Source organism: Meriones unguiculatus, chromosome 7 (assembly GCF_030254825.1).
Source record: "Meriones unguiculatus strain TT.TT164.6M chromosome 7, Bangor_MerUng_6.1, whole genome shotgun sequence".
Taxonomy (NCBI): domain Eukaryota; kingdom Metazoa; phylum Chordata; class Mammalia; order Rodentia; family Muridae; genus Meriones; species Meriones unguiculatus.
In genome coordinates this window covers 85,377,389-85,394,021 of record NC_083355.1, presented here as the reverse complement: position 1 = coordinate 85,394,021, position 16,633 = coordinate 85,377,389, and the positions used below count along the sequence as shown (strand labels likewise).

The 16,633-nt window shown below is 33.3% G+C and overlaps 1 protein-coding gene across 25 annotated transcripts in view; it reads right to left on the bottom strand.

Moving 5' to 3' along the window:
* Positions 1 to 16,633, bottom strand: part of Gphn (gephyrin) — a 416,220-nt gene that overhangs the window by 129,846 nt on the left and 269,741 nt on the right. For 12 of the 25 annotated variants that reach the window (XM_060387721.1, XM_060387724.1, XM_060387726.1 and 9 more), the window contains one exon: positions 401 to 443. In XM_060387721.1, the coding sequence (XP_060243704.1) occupies positions 401 to 443 (43 nt within the window). Of the gene's footprint in view, positions 1 to 400; positions 444 to 2,634; positions 2,698 to 13,597; positions 13,667 to 16,633 lie in introns of all 25 variants that reach the window. The other 13 variants (XM_060387712.1, XM_060387715.1, XM_060387717.1 and 10 more) reach the window with 3 other exon arrangements.

Here is a 16,633-nt window from a genome sequence, read left to right as displayed (position 1 = left end):
CCTTTTCTCTTTCTCTCTCTGTCTTCTGCTTTCATGGCTTTATATCATATCAGACTTACTTTCTTGTAGTCTGCTTCTAAGTTATTTTTGGCTATGAGACTATTAAAGGAACATGCTCCTCACATTAGTGTCACAGAGAAGCTCACTTCTACCCCAATCTGAATGTGTCAAATCCTACTCAGCTTGCAAAAACAATTAGATTCAGGAAAATATTTATTTATATTGATATTAAGAAATGTTTTGGATATGAATTTTATAAAGTATATATTCTTGATATAAACTTTTATCACTACTCATCTTAATTTTTTTTTTTTTAACAAAATGCCATTCTTTAGCTCTATATTCTGCTGAGGCACAATTTATATAGTTTGGAAGCCTACCTGAAATGGTGGCTACTTACTGGCTCTTAGAATGTTCTCCTTGCTGCTGCACCTGGACTGGACCTGCAGAAAGAGCACAAACTCAGTAATTTAGGGCTTATAACATGGACTGCCAGATAAGTATGCTTAATGGGCAAGCTCCTGAGGTCTAGGAGAAAAGGTTTTATTTATCTTGTGTATCACAACATGTTAGTAAAAGTCTATTACACTTTCCAGATATATTTAATTCAGTTTTGCTTAAAAAAAGATTGAGTTCCAGGAAAATATTTCAGGTACAATATTATAAATTTGACAAAGATAATACCCAAAGCAATTTATGTGTATTTGAGATCAGTCCAGGTGGCCCTCCATATCTGTGGGTTTCATATCTGCAGATTCAACACACTGTGGATCAGAAAAGAAAATGAAAAGAAAAAAATAAAAGGAGGAGAAGAAAACCAGTAACACAAAACACCAGCACTACCACCTGTATCTGTACTGCACGTGTGATCTTGATTTTCTTGTCATTACTCCTTATGAAAACACAATATAGCAATTATTTACATAGCATTCATATTGCATTAAGTTATAAAACAGAGATGAGGGCTATAGCTCAATGGTAGAGCACTTGTCTACTAAGCTAAAGTAAAGTATATGGGTAGATACTTAGGCTGTAAGTAATATATGCCGTTTTATCACATGAAACTCAAGTATTTGGGATTTTGGTATCTAAAGAGGTCTTAAAATAAACTTGGTATGGATATTTATTGAAGGGTGACAATGTGGGAAAATTTAACACTGCATATTTAGTTACGAATATTAACTCCCAATCTTAAGGTATTTTGTATGTCTTGACTAGAATAAATAATGAAATCCATGTAAAGTTAAAATCAAACATTCTATTGTAGTGATTTTTATTATATATGTGTTGATAAGGAGAAAAGAAAATTTCTTATCTGTAACATTTACCTTTGATGGTAATAACTTCTGTAATACTGATTATAATAACTTCTTAAAATACTGGCAATGAAAAATAATTCTATTGGAAATGAGTTAAATTTTACTCCTCTATTAACCAGTTTTACGTGTGTATATAATTTGTCAGTTAGGGGCTGGCCCTTCATGCTGTGACTGAAAAACTTAGATCAAAGTGGAACATTTCTTTTGAAGTTTACCAAATGACTGTAACTCAATGGCCACGTTGAATTGTACTATTATGAATTTTAGATACAACTTTATTTAAGGTCCATACCTCTTCCTCCCACTCCACAGCAGCTTGCCCCAAGTGGAAATATAGACAACAAAGAACTTTCTATAGCTTAACACAGTTTAATAATATATGAAACAGTTTATGAAAGGAATGTTGTAACTTAGGCTGTCCTTCCCTGAAAACAAAAAGCCAAATGTTTAATGTTTAAAGAAACAATAATAAAAGTGCCATGAGCAGATAAAACAAACAACAAAAACCAAAGCAAATAAATAAATCTAAACACACACACACACACATGCACACACGCACGCACACACACACACATCAAAACAAAAAAAAAATTATGACTGTTAGTTGTTTTCTTTTGGCCCAGATTGTTTAAGTAGTTTTAGGTATAGTAAAATGACATTCATCTAGAACAAAAAAAAATTATTATATTTCTTTACTTTCAAGTCTTATTGAAGAACAATGCTGGACCAAATGAGAATGAAATTAGTGACTTAAAGAAAATAAAGCATGGAAGAAAATATGATAATGATAATAATAATAACAACAACGAAAAAAGCAGAGAGAGACTGAAGAAGTAATTAAAATAAAAAAGCATGGGCTTACAGAGGAGAGACTGTATAAATGGAGAATGTTCTACTGTTTCTTATAGAAAATTCATATCAAGAAGGCAAGTGTAACTAATGAACTTTCTGCAAAATAAATGAGCAATTTGCATACCATGAAATGAAAACAAGTGTAACTCTACCTCTACAGTCTTAACGGGAAAAGAAACACACACCAACAGACAAATTAATAGACAAGCTTAATAAAGAGAGAAACTACACTTGAAGAAGTGACTCAAAGAACACAAGAGAACGCTGAAAGCATGGGAAGAAAAGCTGGGAGAAAGAAGGAAAAGAAAGAGGAAAATGTTGAAAGACAAAACAGCTCAAAGAGGTCAAATGGAAGTCAAGAAAGTCTTCAACAAGATGTAAAACAAGATGTGAAGGAGCCAAACCCATCGCGCAAAGCAATGTTTGCGAGTGGAAAGTAGCTCCTTTGGTCAGGAATAGTTACTCTTAAGTCGTGGCCTCTATTTCTCCAGAGTTCATCTTTAAGCCCTTCCAACCTAGAGTGGAGCTAGTGTGTGGATAGAAACAAGAAGTTTACAATGAACAGAGCAGTTCAGATGAGTACTTCAAATTGTCTCATTAAAATGTTCTAACAAATTTACACAATGTCTATTATATACATTTGATAATGTATATAATGGGAACGTCAGTAAAGAACTCCCTGGTATTTTCTAACAAAACCACAGCAAAAGAAAAACATCCCTTCTGCTTCTCTAAGTGGCTTAAAAATTAACAAACTCCTCCCACAATTGTTTATAATACAGATAAAGAAACCCACATTGCTTTTTTATACCTCAGTTTGGAACCACTTTGTCAAACAACTCTAGAGGAGAGATTTGGAGAATTAAAACAATTCAGTGCTCTAAAATAGGAGCCTTTATTAAGGTGTGCAAATTGCCAAAAGTAGTGTAACTAATGTTTCCCATTTATGTTACATTGGCTGTTGAACCAGATTAGAGAAATTATTTTTAAAATCAGTGATTATAACTTTCTTTACTTGGTGATTTTAAATGTGACTATCTAAAATAAGCCGAGAAAAGTAATTTTTAACACTTCATTGTTAATGTATGTACTGAATGACTCTGTACTACATAAGATCATATTTATAGTATTTATTTTTTATAAAATCTCAATAAAAAGCTATTTACCTAACATTATATAATAGAATTTACTATTAGAAATAAGTTTAAAGTATCAAGTTTTATTTCATTTTATTTTGTTACTTGTTTTAAACAGTGAGAAAAAGGGAACATGAAAAATTAAATAATCTGAGATTATGGGATTACATTAAATTTCTAAGGGAAGAATGAAAGGTTCAATGAAAGGTATACAATTAGAATTCCCATTATTCTGTTGTGCCATGTTATTTTACTGCAATTATAGCTGACTGATTTTATAGCACAAACAAATGATTTTCCTTTCCACAGGAATCAGAACTAAAACAATGTAAGAACAGTGTATTTTATTGAAGTAAATGGAGGAAATAAAAAAGAAATGAGACTACTGAAAACACAGGTATTCACTTATTAATCAAGATTGCTCAAGACATCAAATTATTTAGACATGTTTACAGGTAAAATAGGATTTTTGCTTAAGATCACATAGCTTATTAAGAAATCTTAAGATATGACAGAAACAAAGAAAGAACAACACATAATAAATGGCAATGAACAAAATAAAAACGCCTTTAAAAAAACTGAGAAAATTGAAACAAGCAGCCACAATCTTTAGAGACAGATAAATTACTTACCTTATGCTTAGGTCATAACAAGAATAGCACAGTGTTTAAAGTCAGCGCTTCATTATAAAAGGTACAATTGAAAGCCATAGGTTATAATAACATGAATTGCTACACAGAAATGAAGATTCTTCCAGCCCAACATGAAAAGCTAACTTTTTTGGGAGAAAATTTTAAACTTATGTTTAATGTAACACGAACAACTAAAGGTGTAAATGTCAAAACATATCAATAACATACAAGTCTCACACCAAAAAGGGAGAAACAGGAAGCTCAATCACTCAGGACACAAAAGTTAAGAATGATTGTAATTTGTGATACATAAAGGAAGACAGATCACTATAGTGGTGAAAGATGCATGCATAATGTATAACCATTCATTTATGTCCCCAGCCCCCAGCCCACTCATACATACAAAAAAAGTCCACTAACAATACAGGGAAAAAAATGTAGTGCCAAGCTGTTATGAAGAAAGCAGGACACACAGAAGCACAGCAGTGGTCATGTGATTTGAGGTGTTCTTCCCTTAAACCATCCCATCACCATGCTCATTTTAAAGAAGCCAGGAAAAGATTCCCTTTCAATGCTGCAATAGCTACGAGCCCCCAGCTTGAAGCTAGAGTGAGGAATTTTGATCACCGTTCCCTGTGATGTCAGGGGCTCTCCAATGGAAGCCAGATGTGTACAGCTAGTTAGTATAAGTACATGGAACTAACAAACATTTCTTTCTTTCTGCATTTCACAGAAGAAAGGACTGAAACCAATCAATCCAAGCCCATGCTAAGGATACGTTCATAACCATATTAGGATGCATAATATTAAAATAAGGATCATATTTAACTGCAGGTCAACACTAATCCAGTCTTACAAAACTTCTAATTTAATGCTCACTAGGCTCATTCATGTTCTTTCTCTTAGAAATGCTAAAAAACATGGCTCTTATGGAAAAATTCTGAGCAGTTGGTCAGGTGGGGTCAAAATGAAGACACAAATAAATCATTTTCTTTGATGAACATCCAGAAAATCATTTAAAATTTTAGCATGACTAATAACTGGTCAGTAATCACACTTTAAATATTTGCTTAATTATATAATCTGAGATGTTATCTGGTTTGGAAAGATACAATTTAAATTTATATTGTTTAAAATAAAAAGCTTATCTATTTAGAAACTAAATTTCCTATGAATTTTATTCTCAATAAATATTACTTAAATATGGGCTGTTCTTGTCAGTAGTAAGATCACACCAATTCATCAGAAAAAAACACCCCCCCCGTTATTCTATTAATGGCATTACTTAACTCAGTTTGGTTTTTCCTTTTGTGTGACATGAATTTTAATTCATGATGATATCCCAATTTAGTTAGCAGTTTTCTGACTATTCAAACACCATGCAGCTATAACATACTTTAAAATTTATTATTAACAGGCCAGAATAGCTTGACTTTTCCTGTACCATAGTTTAAGCATTTCAGGTGCTAGGTTCTCCCATAACTTTAGATTTCTGATAGAAAATATGAAGTTTTTTTGTGGGGCTCAAAGAAAATGAGGAGTGTATTACTAATTTGAAGGTATAAAGAGGGAAATGACTATCAATAGTTGTTATGGTAGTGAACTCACTGACAGTTGTGACATAGTCTGTGACTTTGCATCCTTTTTCATTATAGTTTCCTCACTAGCTCAGAATGGACCTCCCCAAAAAGGGGGAACAAAACAAAACAAGCAAAACCTCCAACATTGTTTTAAGATTTTCAGCAGAGACTGGCCAGAACTTTTGAGAAATGCCATAGCCAGATAGCCATATTTAAGAATGGAGGCCATATGTTCAGCCCCAGAACAATCCAAACTAGTTGTTCAAGGAAGTGCTTTGTGCTTTGATCTTTTATACTTCAGACAAGCTTCTTCATCTTTAGGATCCAGCTTAGATTACATCAGCGATGAAAAACATTTCCTACCTCCTTTAGTCACAAATAACATCTTCTTGCTTTAAATGCTTAATAATCTGAGGTATAATTTACCTACCAGTAATTGTCACATTCAATAATTAAAAAATACAGATTAATGATTTTTAATAAATTTACATGACTGTACTGTCATTACCATAATCTAGACTTAGCTTCTTGTAAATTCTTGAAGTACTTCTGAATCTTTATCATAGGATTTAACATAGTTCTTCATACTCAAATTATTGATAGTCAAAAAACTAAACTCTTGGAAGGACAGAACCATGACTAATTTTTAAAAAATATGTTCCACAATGTCAACGGCAGTGTTTTATATACAAAGTAAAAACTTGCAAAATCTGAATGTTTAGTTTGTAGTAATTATTGTTCTTTTCAATCTCAGCAGACCAGAATTTTATTTTTGCTAGTGTAAGCTCAATCGTAGTCTAATATCTGCAGTAAGTAAAACTATTTTACAAGTGTATAAGGTTCTTTCACTCATTTTGTAAAAGCAAGTAGATTCTGGGTACCCTGCAGAGTGGTCTCAAGAATTTAGAAGATTCATTCCTATTGAGGTTAATCAAATAATGACATGTATGTACAGTGAAATAAAAGATCTTTATACTGGAGTGTCTTTCAGATTAAGGTAGATATCTTATTTTTTTAAGAGAGCAGGATATTCTATTATCTCAAATAGTCAGGCCATAGAAGAGCAGAAATGACAGTTCTGACATGTTTTGGTCCTTTTAAACTCTTAATTATTAAACTCATGAGTAATCTCTCTCTGAAAGTATGAACTTCTTTGAGAAGTATTTATTAATAAAAATACCTTTAAGAGGAAAAGGAAATGTAAAGTGATTTAGATTGTGTGTCTCTTTAGCTTACCCAGAAACAAAAGGAAAGTTTTGGTTTAAATATCATTAAGCTAACAATTTTAGAACATTGGAGACTGAAGTCCTGTTTCCTTCTCAGTTCTTACAGAAACATGGATCAAGAATGAGTTTTTTTTTCTCCAACAGTTGCATTGATTTATTACTTTATTAGAATAAATCAGGACAGAAGAATTTGGCTTAACTGAGTCTAAGGATTGTTTGTGTTTAATTAGATTTATGGAACTATAACATTCAACTAAAGAAAACAGAGTTTTGAATTACTTAAAACATGGGAGACATCAGAATAAATAGAAACACTATTTGAAGTTTAGTGGTTCCCTTTTCCTAGCTTTTTGATCTTGGACATGATATCACTTAGAACTTTTAATTTTTCATACATAATATGAGGAAAATTAACTACTGTAATGTATGTAAACATCAAAAGAGAATTAAAAGAACACCACAAATCGGTTACAATCCTGATACAGATTTTTAATTTATACATTGTACGTAGGTAAAATCTGATACAAAATTTTCCAGCAGATCATGCCATGACCCAAGGGACAACAGACTATTTTTTTTTTTTTACACTTAAAGCTTCACTAAAACACTGAATGAAAGTCTGAGATTAGTTGTATAAGGATTAATCAAGTTCTGTATTGGATGTCTTTAGTGACCTTATCTCCTCCTGTCTATGGATCTTAATTTCTTTATCTAGAAAATTAAGATGCTTCCGGGGGTTTTAAATGAAGTCATTGTGATTTTTAAAGAGCTCTAAAACATCTTAAAAGCCAGGGATCCATTCCCTGGGACAGAGAAATAAAAGTTATAAGTCTTTCTCTTTAGTAGCCTAATATTTACCATTGCCTTCCATTCTGAGCTTAGGCAACAAACCACAGGATATTTAAATAAATTCTTACTTCATGTTGTGGTATCTTATGTTCAATATAATTTCAAGTGATAACAGTTACTAAACCTGGTTCTACCATTTTTTATTTAATGAATTTAAAAAGGCATTATTATATCACTTTGCTTTAAAATATTTTAATATTTCCATTTATTTGGTCTTCTTTGCTATTTAAATACTTTTTTTTTTCTGCAATGAACTCTATACTTTTTGAGAGCATCAAAGGAGAGCACAGCTAAAGACAGGCAAAACCCCCACTAGAATAGATAATTTTTAAACCTTCTTTTAGTTGTAGGACTTAGTGGTTCTAAGAAACTTTTCCCATCTTCATTATCTTTAAAGATTTTTCAAAAAATATTTATGTGCATATATATGTTTGTGGGTGTGGATAGTCAATGTGTGCTGTGCCCACAAGAGCTGGGAGAGGCCCTGGATACCCCACAGTAGAGTTACAGCTGCTTGTGAGCCACCAGGCATGCGTGCTGCACACCAAACTCCGCTCCTTGGGAAGTCAGTGCTTAGCTAGCGGTTAGAGCAAGGGCTCTTAACTGCTGAGGCGACTTTCCAGTACCCAGTCTTTGTCTTTTATTGGATACTATATAGAAGGAGTACTTAAAAAATATGTATACACACATACACACACAATCCATCACTGAATTAACCAGTTGCACATTTAATATTCCTAACAAGAAACAAAAAAGAAAATGGTTAATTTGAAAAGTTACAAAAATGAAACTCTCAAAATTTAAAACAATTGCATCGTATTTTTTCCTCTTAGTTTAAATGATAGAGTAAATGGTATGCTCATTTAACATTCAACACACTTAAAATGATCAAACCACAGGTGAACTTACACACACACACACACACACACACACAATATGCAAACATGTGTGCACATGCACAAACTCAGATCCATTCATACTAAGTCCTTGAAGTCTAACAGCCCAGAATCTACTGGTGATGTATAACATAACTTGCCATAGGTGCGAGGATATTTTTATATGTAAAAATGTTTATAATAAATACTTTCAGGGAACCATTCATAAATTTCCCATAATAATAAGAATTTTTATTGTCTTAAGTTCCATTGCTCTTGCTTACGCCCCAGGTTTAAATGAACAAGTCTTTTTCAGTATTGACTTCTAAATGAAGTTGGTCCTGCTGCAGACCACATAGAAAGGGAAGTAAATTATTATCATTACAAAAAGCCAGAGCTTATTTATGTTTCCTTATATCTGATGAGTTACTCATCTGCTATTAAAAAGAACAGAATAGTATTACACAACACATAGAGCACCCTTAAGAAGAAAAACAGAATAAGAAAAAAACAAAAACAAAAAACAAAAAACTATGACTTAAGGAAACTGGAATTTGATTAAATATTTTTAAGTCTTTCCTAGGCATAGCTTACTTCTAAACTCAGTCATTCTCAATGACTGATAGAAATTGCAAATCTCAGACTGGTCTTCCCTTGCTATCAACATTTTTGATTTGGTGTTTTTAGAAATTTATGTCATTTTACTCTTGGTGTATATGTGCACACGTGTGCCACAGTGTACATCGAAGGTCAGAGGAAAATCTGTGGTGTTGGTCTCTATCGTCTATCGTGTTTGAGACAGGTCTCTTGTTGTTTGCCGCTTTATATGCCAGGCTAGACTGCATAACATTTGCTGCATCTGGAGATTTTTCTATGCCTTCCATCTTGCTGCAGGAGTTCTGCAATTAGAGACTTGTGATACTGTGTCCGGCTTTACACAGGCTCTGGAGATCTATGTTCAAGTCCTTATTGTTATGCAGCAAGCATTTATTCACTATTTATCTCCCAAACTTATTCTTACAATTTTAATGTTGATCATATTATGAAAAAATATTACCTAATTATGTCATATATTATAGCACCAAATGAAAATTGTTAACTAATAAGGATTTCTGAGTATTCAAGGCATTGTATCTCAATATTCAGGATAATGATTATTTGATAGAGAAACTTGTTTTCATTCTAGTGGTTAGAAGAAGGTGTTACTAACTTGCTTGAGATTACATGACTAAAGTAGTAACAGAACTCAACAACCCTCTTGACTTCAAAACTCAATCATCTGTGCACTGGTACTTTATTGTTTCTCCAACTTAATAAACGCAATCATTGCATTTCTAATCAGACTATCTAGGGTTTCCGCTGCCTTAGTTATTCTTAAAATGCTTACTTTTTATTTGCTTATTTATGGTGTGTGTATGTTTGTGTGTCTGTGTGTGTAATGCACATGCATGTGGAGGTCAGAGGACACTTCATGAGCGTTGGTTCTCTGCTTCCATTGTGTAGGTTCTAAGGAATGAATTCAAGTCAGAAAGTGCTTTAACCTACTGAGCCATCTTGCCAGTCCTGTCTCTTTGTTCCTGGCTATTTTTCTTAGCAATGAGAACTACAGAAAGTAGAAGTGTGTACAAAGGGATGAAAAACAACCAAAAAGCAGTCTACGGAGTAGCACTATGGAGTCAAACTGATTGGATTTGAATTTTGGTTTTATCTCTTAGACAATTAAACTGTATAATTCACAATCTTTAGGTTTTTCTCCTATCTAAAATGATTAGTTAGTAATAGTAATATTTATTTGTACTCAAAGGATATTTGTGAATGAAATTTTAGAAAAGTGGTTTCAGAGTGAGCGCTATGTGAGAGGATAATTGTGTTGTTACCAGTTCCTACTGTCTGGTAGCTATTCTGAATGTATTCTAAAAAATGTAGATTACTTCTTTTGTGACTTTCACAGCTCTTGAAAACTCTGGTAAGGTTAATTTAAGCAAGTATTTGAGCAAGGAGTATTAAGAATTACTGACTTTAAGAAATGGATCTTAAGGAGAGATGTATTCAGTAAGGTTAAAAACAAAAAAACACAAAAAACCCAGTTACTGAGCATCATATGTTTTCTGGCATCTCTGAAAGAAAGTCATACATATTTTCATTAAATGTAAATTTAAAGATACTCAGTTTCTGTTTAGATTTGATATACTTAGTTTTCAAAATGCTTTGTCATATAACTTATTTATTAATAAAACAAACTAATATATTATGAAAGCACATGGCTAAATTGCTTATGCTTTTAAACCAATGGCTACTATAATTGAGTGTTAGAAAAACTGTGGCTTTTATTTCTCAGAATGCTTAACTAGCATTTAACAGGCGCACGGAAAATGTACAGATACAATATGTACAAATGTACAAATGCAAATATACTATATTTGTAAAGTAGCAATGATTTAGAAAATGTATAGGTGGTTGCATCGTCAACTACAGATAAGAGCCAAGCTTTCTGAAGTCTTGAATCATAGCAAGGCGTGGTTCATTTTTCATTGCTAATCAAAACTTCCGTGATTTTGCAAAGTAAACAAGTAACAAATAGTTGCTATTATTATTAAGAGTCTTATTTTATTATATATGTCATTTCTTGTTTCTTTGCATACTCAATGTTGGGTCTGGGCTAAACCACACCAAAATCAAATGGAAAAAACAATTGTAAAAACTGCACCTCTCCTTGAGAGACCAAAACATTAAAAAAAAATCAATGGCTATTATTTTAAAGTTTAAAGTCTGAATGAAGGCTAGTTAGGTGGAGACATGTCCAGTAATGCCCTGTATTCTTTTCCTGCCTACTAGAGATGAAGTTGCTAGGAAATTGGCCCATCCCCCTAGGGAGGGACACCAGATCATTAATGTTTTGGGGACCTTCCTATAGCCAATTAATTCAAAATGCAACATCCTTTTTGCCTTTCGACCAATAGATGCTTGCCAGGCAGGAACTGCCCCTGCTTTGGGCATGGTGAGAGGGACCAGAATCTTTAAATCACCCAACTAACCTGAGCATGAGGCTCTCAGCTCTCATTGCTTTGGCTGTGGGGGGTGTGAGCCCAAGCTGCAGCTTATAACTTGTAATAAAAAAACCCTCATACATTTATGGCGGAGTCTATTCCTGGTCTTATGGGGTTCGCGAACTGGGTACAACATACTATATAGAGAAGAGAAAACTATCCTAAGTTAATATTTCAAAAAGGGTAAACTCATGACTCATAAGATGAACGTGTACCTGAGATTTTATGTAAAGTAATGTAAGATTTTCAAACTGGTTCAAAAGAGAATTATACAGACACAAGCATGTAATTGCATAATGGTGCACACACACAGAGGCACCATAAGGAATTTAAGAACTAAATTTGCAGACAGGTCAATAATAAAGCAAAATTCAATGGTATCCCACATAGACACAATTTCCATTTCTGTTAGTTATAATCTTTGCAGTAAATGTATACCAAAACTTAGTGGTGCATATAAGTTGAGAATAGGAGTGGAGAACTACTACAGATGGCTTGAAGGCTTCTGAATTCTTCGCAAGCTTGGGAACATTAATATTTATTACTGAATTCTAGTTTGAGAATTTTTCTTTTCCTGAATACCTTTTGTTTTCTAAGACTACATGCAGTTTCTTTTATAGTTCCTTTACATAGACTGTGTTTTAATTACTTTGGCAATACTAAAATAATTTATAACATTTGTAAATGGAATAAAGTTATAAAAATATTAAAAATTTAACTTAATATACAACTTTAAAGACTTACTATACAACACTATTTGTATGTATGTGATGCTGGGGCTCAGCTTTGAGACCTGTGCATGGTAAGTAGTCATTTTATCACTGGCTTACAGCCCCTAGCCCCACAGCACACTGGTTTTTTTTTTTATTTTTAAAATTTTATTTATTTTATTCTTGGGATTATGTATGTGCATACTAGTGCAGGTGCCTGAAGGTCTGAGGCGTTGGATCCCCTGGAGCTGAAGTTACTGGTGGTTATGAGTTGCCTAATATGGGTGCCAGGGACCAAACTCAGGTCCTTTGGTAGAACAGCAAGCACTATCAACTGCAGAGCCATCTCTCCATGTTAGTTTTAATTTTTATTTTTTACTCTAACTCAAAATTGGTTTAATTTTGGAGTCAAAAAAATTTTCTCTAGTTCTTCATGACAACTCACCCTGCATACAGATTATGGGTTTTTAAAATGACAATAATTTAAGGGTGAGACTGGGAGGAGATGATGGAAGGGGCAACAATTGGGATATAAAGTGAATAAATTGTAAAAAAATTAAAAAATAAAATATAATAAAAATTTTAAAATAGAATTTCATATTTAATTGTTATGATATTCTCTACATATTATAATAGTATAGTGTCTACACTGTAGGAAACATAATTACTAAATACTTCTGGTTTATTGGTGGCCCCAGCACACGTCAAAGCATAAATAACCAACTGAAAGTCATAGTCAATTTCAAGTTTAACATTCACTTATAACATCAAAATCAAGTAGACTTTTAAGCTCAAAACATGTCTTTTGCTACAGCTTAAAAAACAGCACACCAAAACGTGATACTTTGAAGTGCTAAGTACTTGGAATTAAAATCCTCTCTTTGTTTTTCCACCCAGAGTGTGGGGTGGAGCTTTCCCTCTCAAGCTCCAAACAAGACCGAAGGAGGGTTTTCTAAAGTGTAAGCATTTTGGATTCCCCTCCTAAAAATCTCAGTGACTAAGGAGAAACTCATAGGAAGGAAGACTAAATGTTCTCATACTAAGTATAGCATCTGAAGATTAATATTACAGACACTTCATATAAAGCAACCTTATAGGGCTGGAGACATGGCTCAGTGGTTAAGAGCACTTGCTGCTCTACGAAAGGATCTAGGTTCAATTCACAGCACCTACATGGCAGCACCTACTATCTGTCACTCCAGTTTTAGGGGATCTGACAAGCTCACACACACATACAAACAGAAAGGACACTTACATATGCAAAACAAAAACAAGTCAATAAAAATTAAAATAAAACAGCCTTTATTATTATTATTATTATTATTATTATTATTATTATTATTATTATTATTGTGTAGTTTCTCTCCTTACCTTTCCATACTCTGTTCTTTTGGAAGAGCAGTACACACTCTTAACTCTCCAGCCACAGGTGTTTAGTTTCTATCATATCAAAAAAGTGTATCATTCAAATTTTACAACGATAACAGGAATATTATTTTACACTGTATGAAATAACAGGAATAGTTCTTATTCCTGCAGAGAAGTTGACACAATAGAGCTAGTAAGTTTCAAGTCCAGTGCTAAGGTTCAAATTTAGCTTCAAATAAAACAGTTCTGTCTGTAGGTCTGTGAGGCCTGGAGGTACAGTGGTCTCTTTCTCAATACTTCTCTCACTGAACCAGGAGCTCGTTGAGCTTGCTAGGCTGGCTCTTAAACTAGCCTCATGGATCCGCCTGTCTCTGCTTGCACCGTGATGACAGCCACGCCACACCACAGAGCCTGCCTTTTACATGAACTAGGGATACAAACTCATTATGCTGTGAGGCAAGCATTTCACTCACTAAGCAGTTGCTCCAGCCCCAATGAAAACTTGAAAACACTAGGATGAATTATTTTTCAGCAAGTTTACTTTAAAAATATGAGAAAAATTAATAACTGCCAAAGCACAAACATCTTTATAATATGGTAAGCAGCTAATTAAAATAGATTTTTTTTTTTTTTTTACAAAAAATAGATGTGAAGTTTTAAAACCCTGAGATAAAAACATGCCCCCCTTCACATGCTCAAATCTAAATGCAGGGTAAGCTTAGGCGATTTTTGACCTTAGCTCACAAAAGAAAGTCAATATGGATAATTCCCCCTCCCCCCCAAAAAAGGTATAACTTTAAATAACAATTGCTGTTAAGAAGGAGCCTATTATCTTCTCAATTCTGGAAGATAATTAAGCCCTAAATGCACTTATATCCAGTGCATTTCTTTTACAAATCTAGAGTGAACCATCTTTCGAGGTTTAAGAGAACATTCACACAAATTACTTCTGTGTCTATGGTTTAGACGAAAAAAACACTAATGATATAGTTTAAATGTTACTGACTCTAGACTTAAGTATTCAGTCACTTGGTCTCCAGCTGGCAAGGTGTGGAACCTTTAAGAGACTAGGTTTAACTGGAGGAAATGATCTCTCTAGGGGCCTTGGTTCTGAGCTTATAGGGAGGCCCTTTTCCGGGTCTGCTTTCTCCTGTGATCATTCAGACCTTAGCAGACTGTTGCCATAGTCACACCTTCCCTATTATGGTACACTGTATCCTTTCAAATGGTCAGCCCAAGTAAATCCTTCTTTCTTAAAGTTATTTTTGGCCAGGAATGTTATCATAGCAATGAGAAAAGTAACTAATATACCTAAGTTAGAAGGAAATACTGTGAAAGTTAAAAAAAAAGTGAGTAGGGAAAAGTAGTAAGTTTATTTGCAGGGGTAAAATCTAGGTTATACAATTTATTGTGCCCAAATGTACACTTTCATATAAAATAAACAAAAACTATTACTACAAAACAAGAATATACTTTTGTGAATTCTAAAAATTGTATTAGGATTACTAGTAAGGCTATGCAGTCCGTAAATCTCTGGGTAAGGATCACAAGAAAATACGACCATGAGCTGCTCAGCATACTTAAAATTGTGGAATTTACAGAAGTTGTATAAATGTGCATTGGCATTACTTCTTTATAGAAAACACAATGAGTTTAGTAAGAAAAGAAGAAATGAAAACAAAATGCTGGCCTGTGGTTATAAGGAAATATAACAGAACACAACGATGGGCATTCCATTGAGGAGTAAAATTTTTTATATCAATTCTTAATTATTACAAAGAGCAACTTAAAAAAGCAGGTAGAAATGTATATATTAATCAACCTTCTTTTCACTTAAACTGATTGCCAGACAGTGCTGGTTTGTGTTAGGGCAGGAAGATCAGTTCTACAATTTCTGGGACTCCCTTCCTAGAACATACAAGGTCAAAAAAGAATTATGGTTAACAAGATAAAAAGAATTATCTGGCATTATTTCAGGTCCCCCTCCCCAACCCATCTATGCTATAAAGAATTAAAAATGAGTGTAAACCTTAGAGGCATTTGACACTAATATAATTAGGGTATTTGAGACTATTTTAACTCATGATATAGACATCTTCTGTTTATTAAATGCTAATTGAATTCTGGATGAAGAAAGGGAGCACCCAAAAGAAATAAATGACTTTACTTAACCAAATTTTATTTCTTGTTAATGGAGTGTACACCATTACAAATAAGATAGGGTATAAGTCTTATTCATTTAAACCATATTTACTAAATATTTACTGTTTTTCCTAAAATTACTTAAAATTAAAAAATAAGTATAGTGTAAAAGGTTCATTCTTGATCTCCAGTAGCTTAGAACACAAAAAAGAAAGTCAAATGAACATTCATTATAGGTGCTATGATAAAAGTAGTAAAAACTGGTTGCAGATATGTAAAAAAAGACTGGGATAGGGCACATCACCAGAAATGGTTTCCTAGATATGGAATGTTTGAATAGTTTTTTTTTTTTTTTTTTTGTGGAAAGGGGTGAGCAGGGGGAGGTATTGTTCAAAGTGATTGAAATTTACTTAGTTTTAGATGCTAAAAGTCTAAAATGAAGTTGTTGGCCCACGAGTCCTTTTGAAAGCTATAGGAGAGTTAGATCTTTTCCTATGAGCATAATTTTAAGGCTCATATAACTTAGGTAATATAAGTTGGCATTAGTTGGAGAAAAAAAGGTATATACAACTGACAAATATGAGTGACCCTAGCAAATGGAAGATTTTAAAGTATGACTGAAGATAAGTTCAGTCTATGTGCAGAGTGATAAAGGAGAGGTTGATCAGGTAGGCACAGGGCAATTTCTGGAGGTCATGGAAGCTACTGCATATTTTAAATAGTAGAATGGTATAATTCCATCGACACTTGACATGTTAACTATAGTGAGCAAGGTGAAGATGGATTATTTATAGAATAGACGACGATAAGAAGGGAACTAACCTAGAGACTATACCTATTTAGACAAGAACCCAAATACATTACTGAAGGTAGTTCTAAAGAGTGAGGTACAGATTC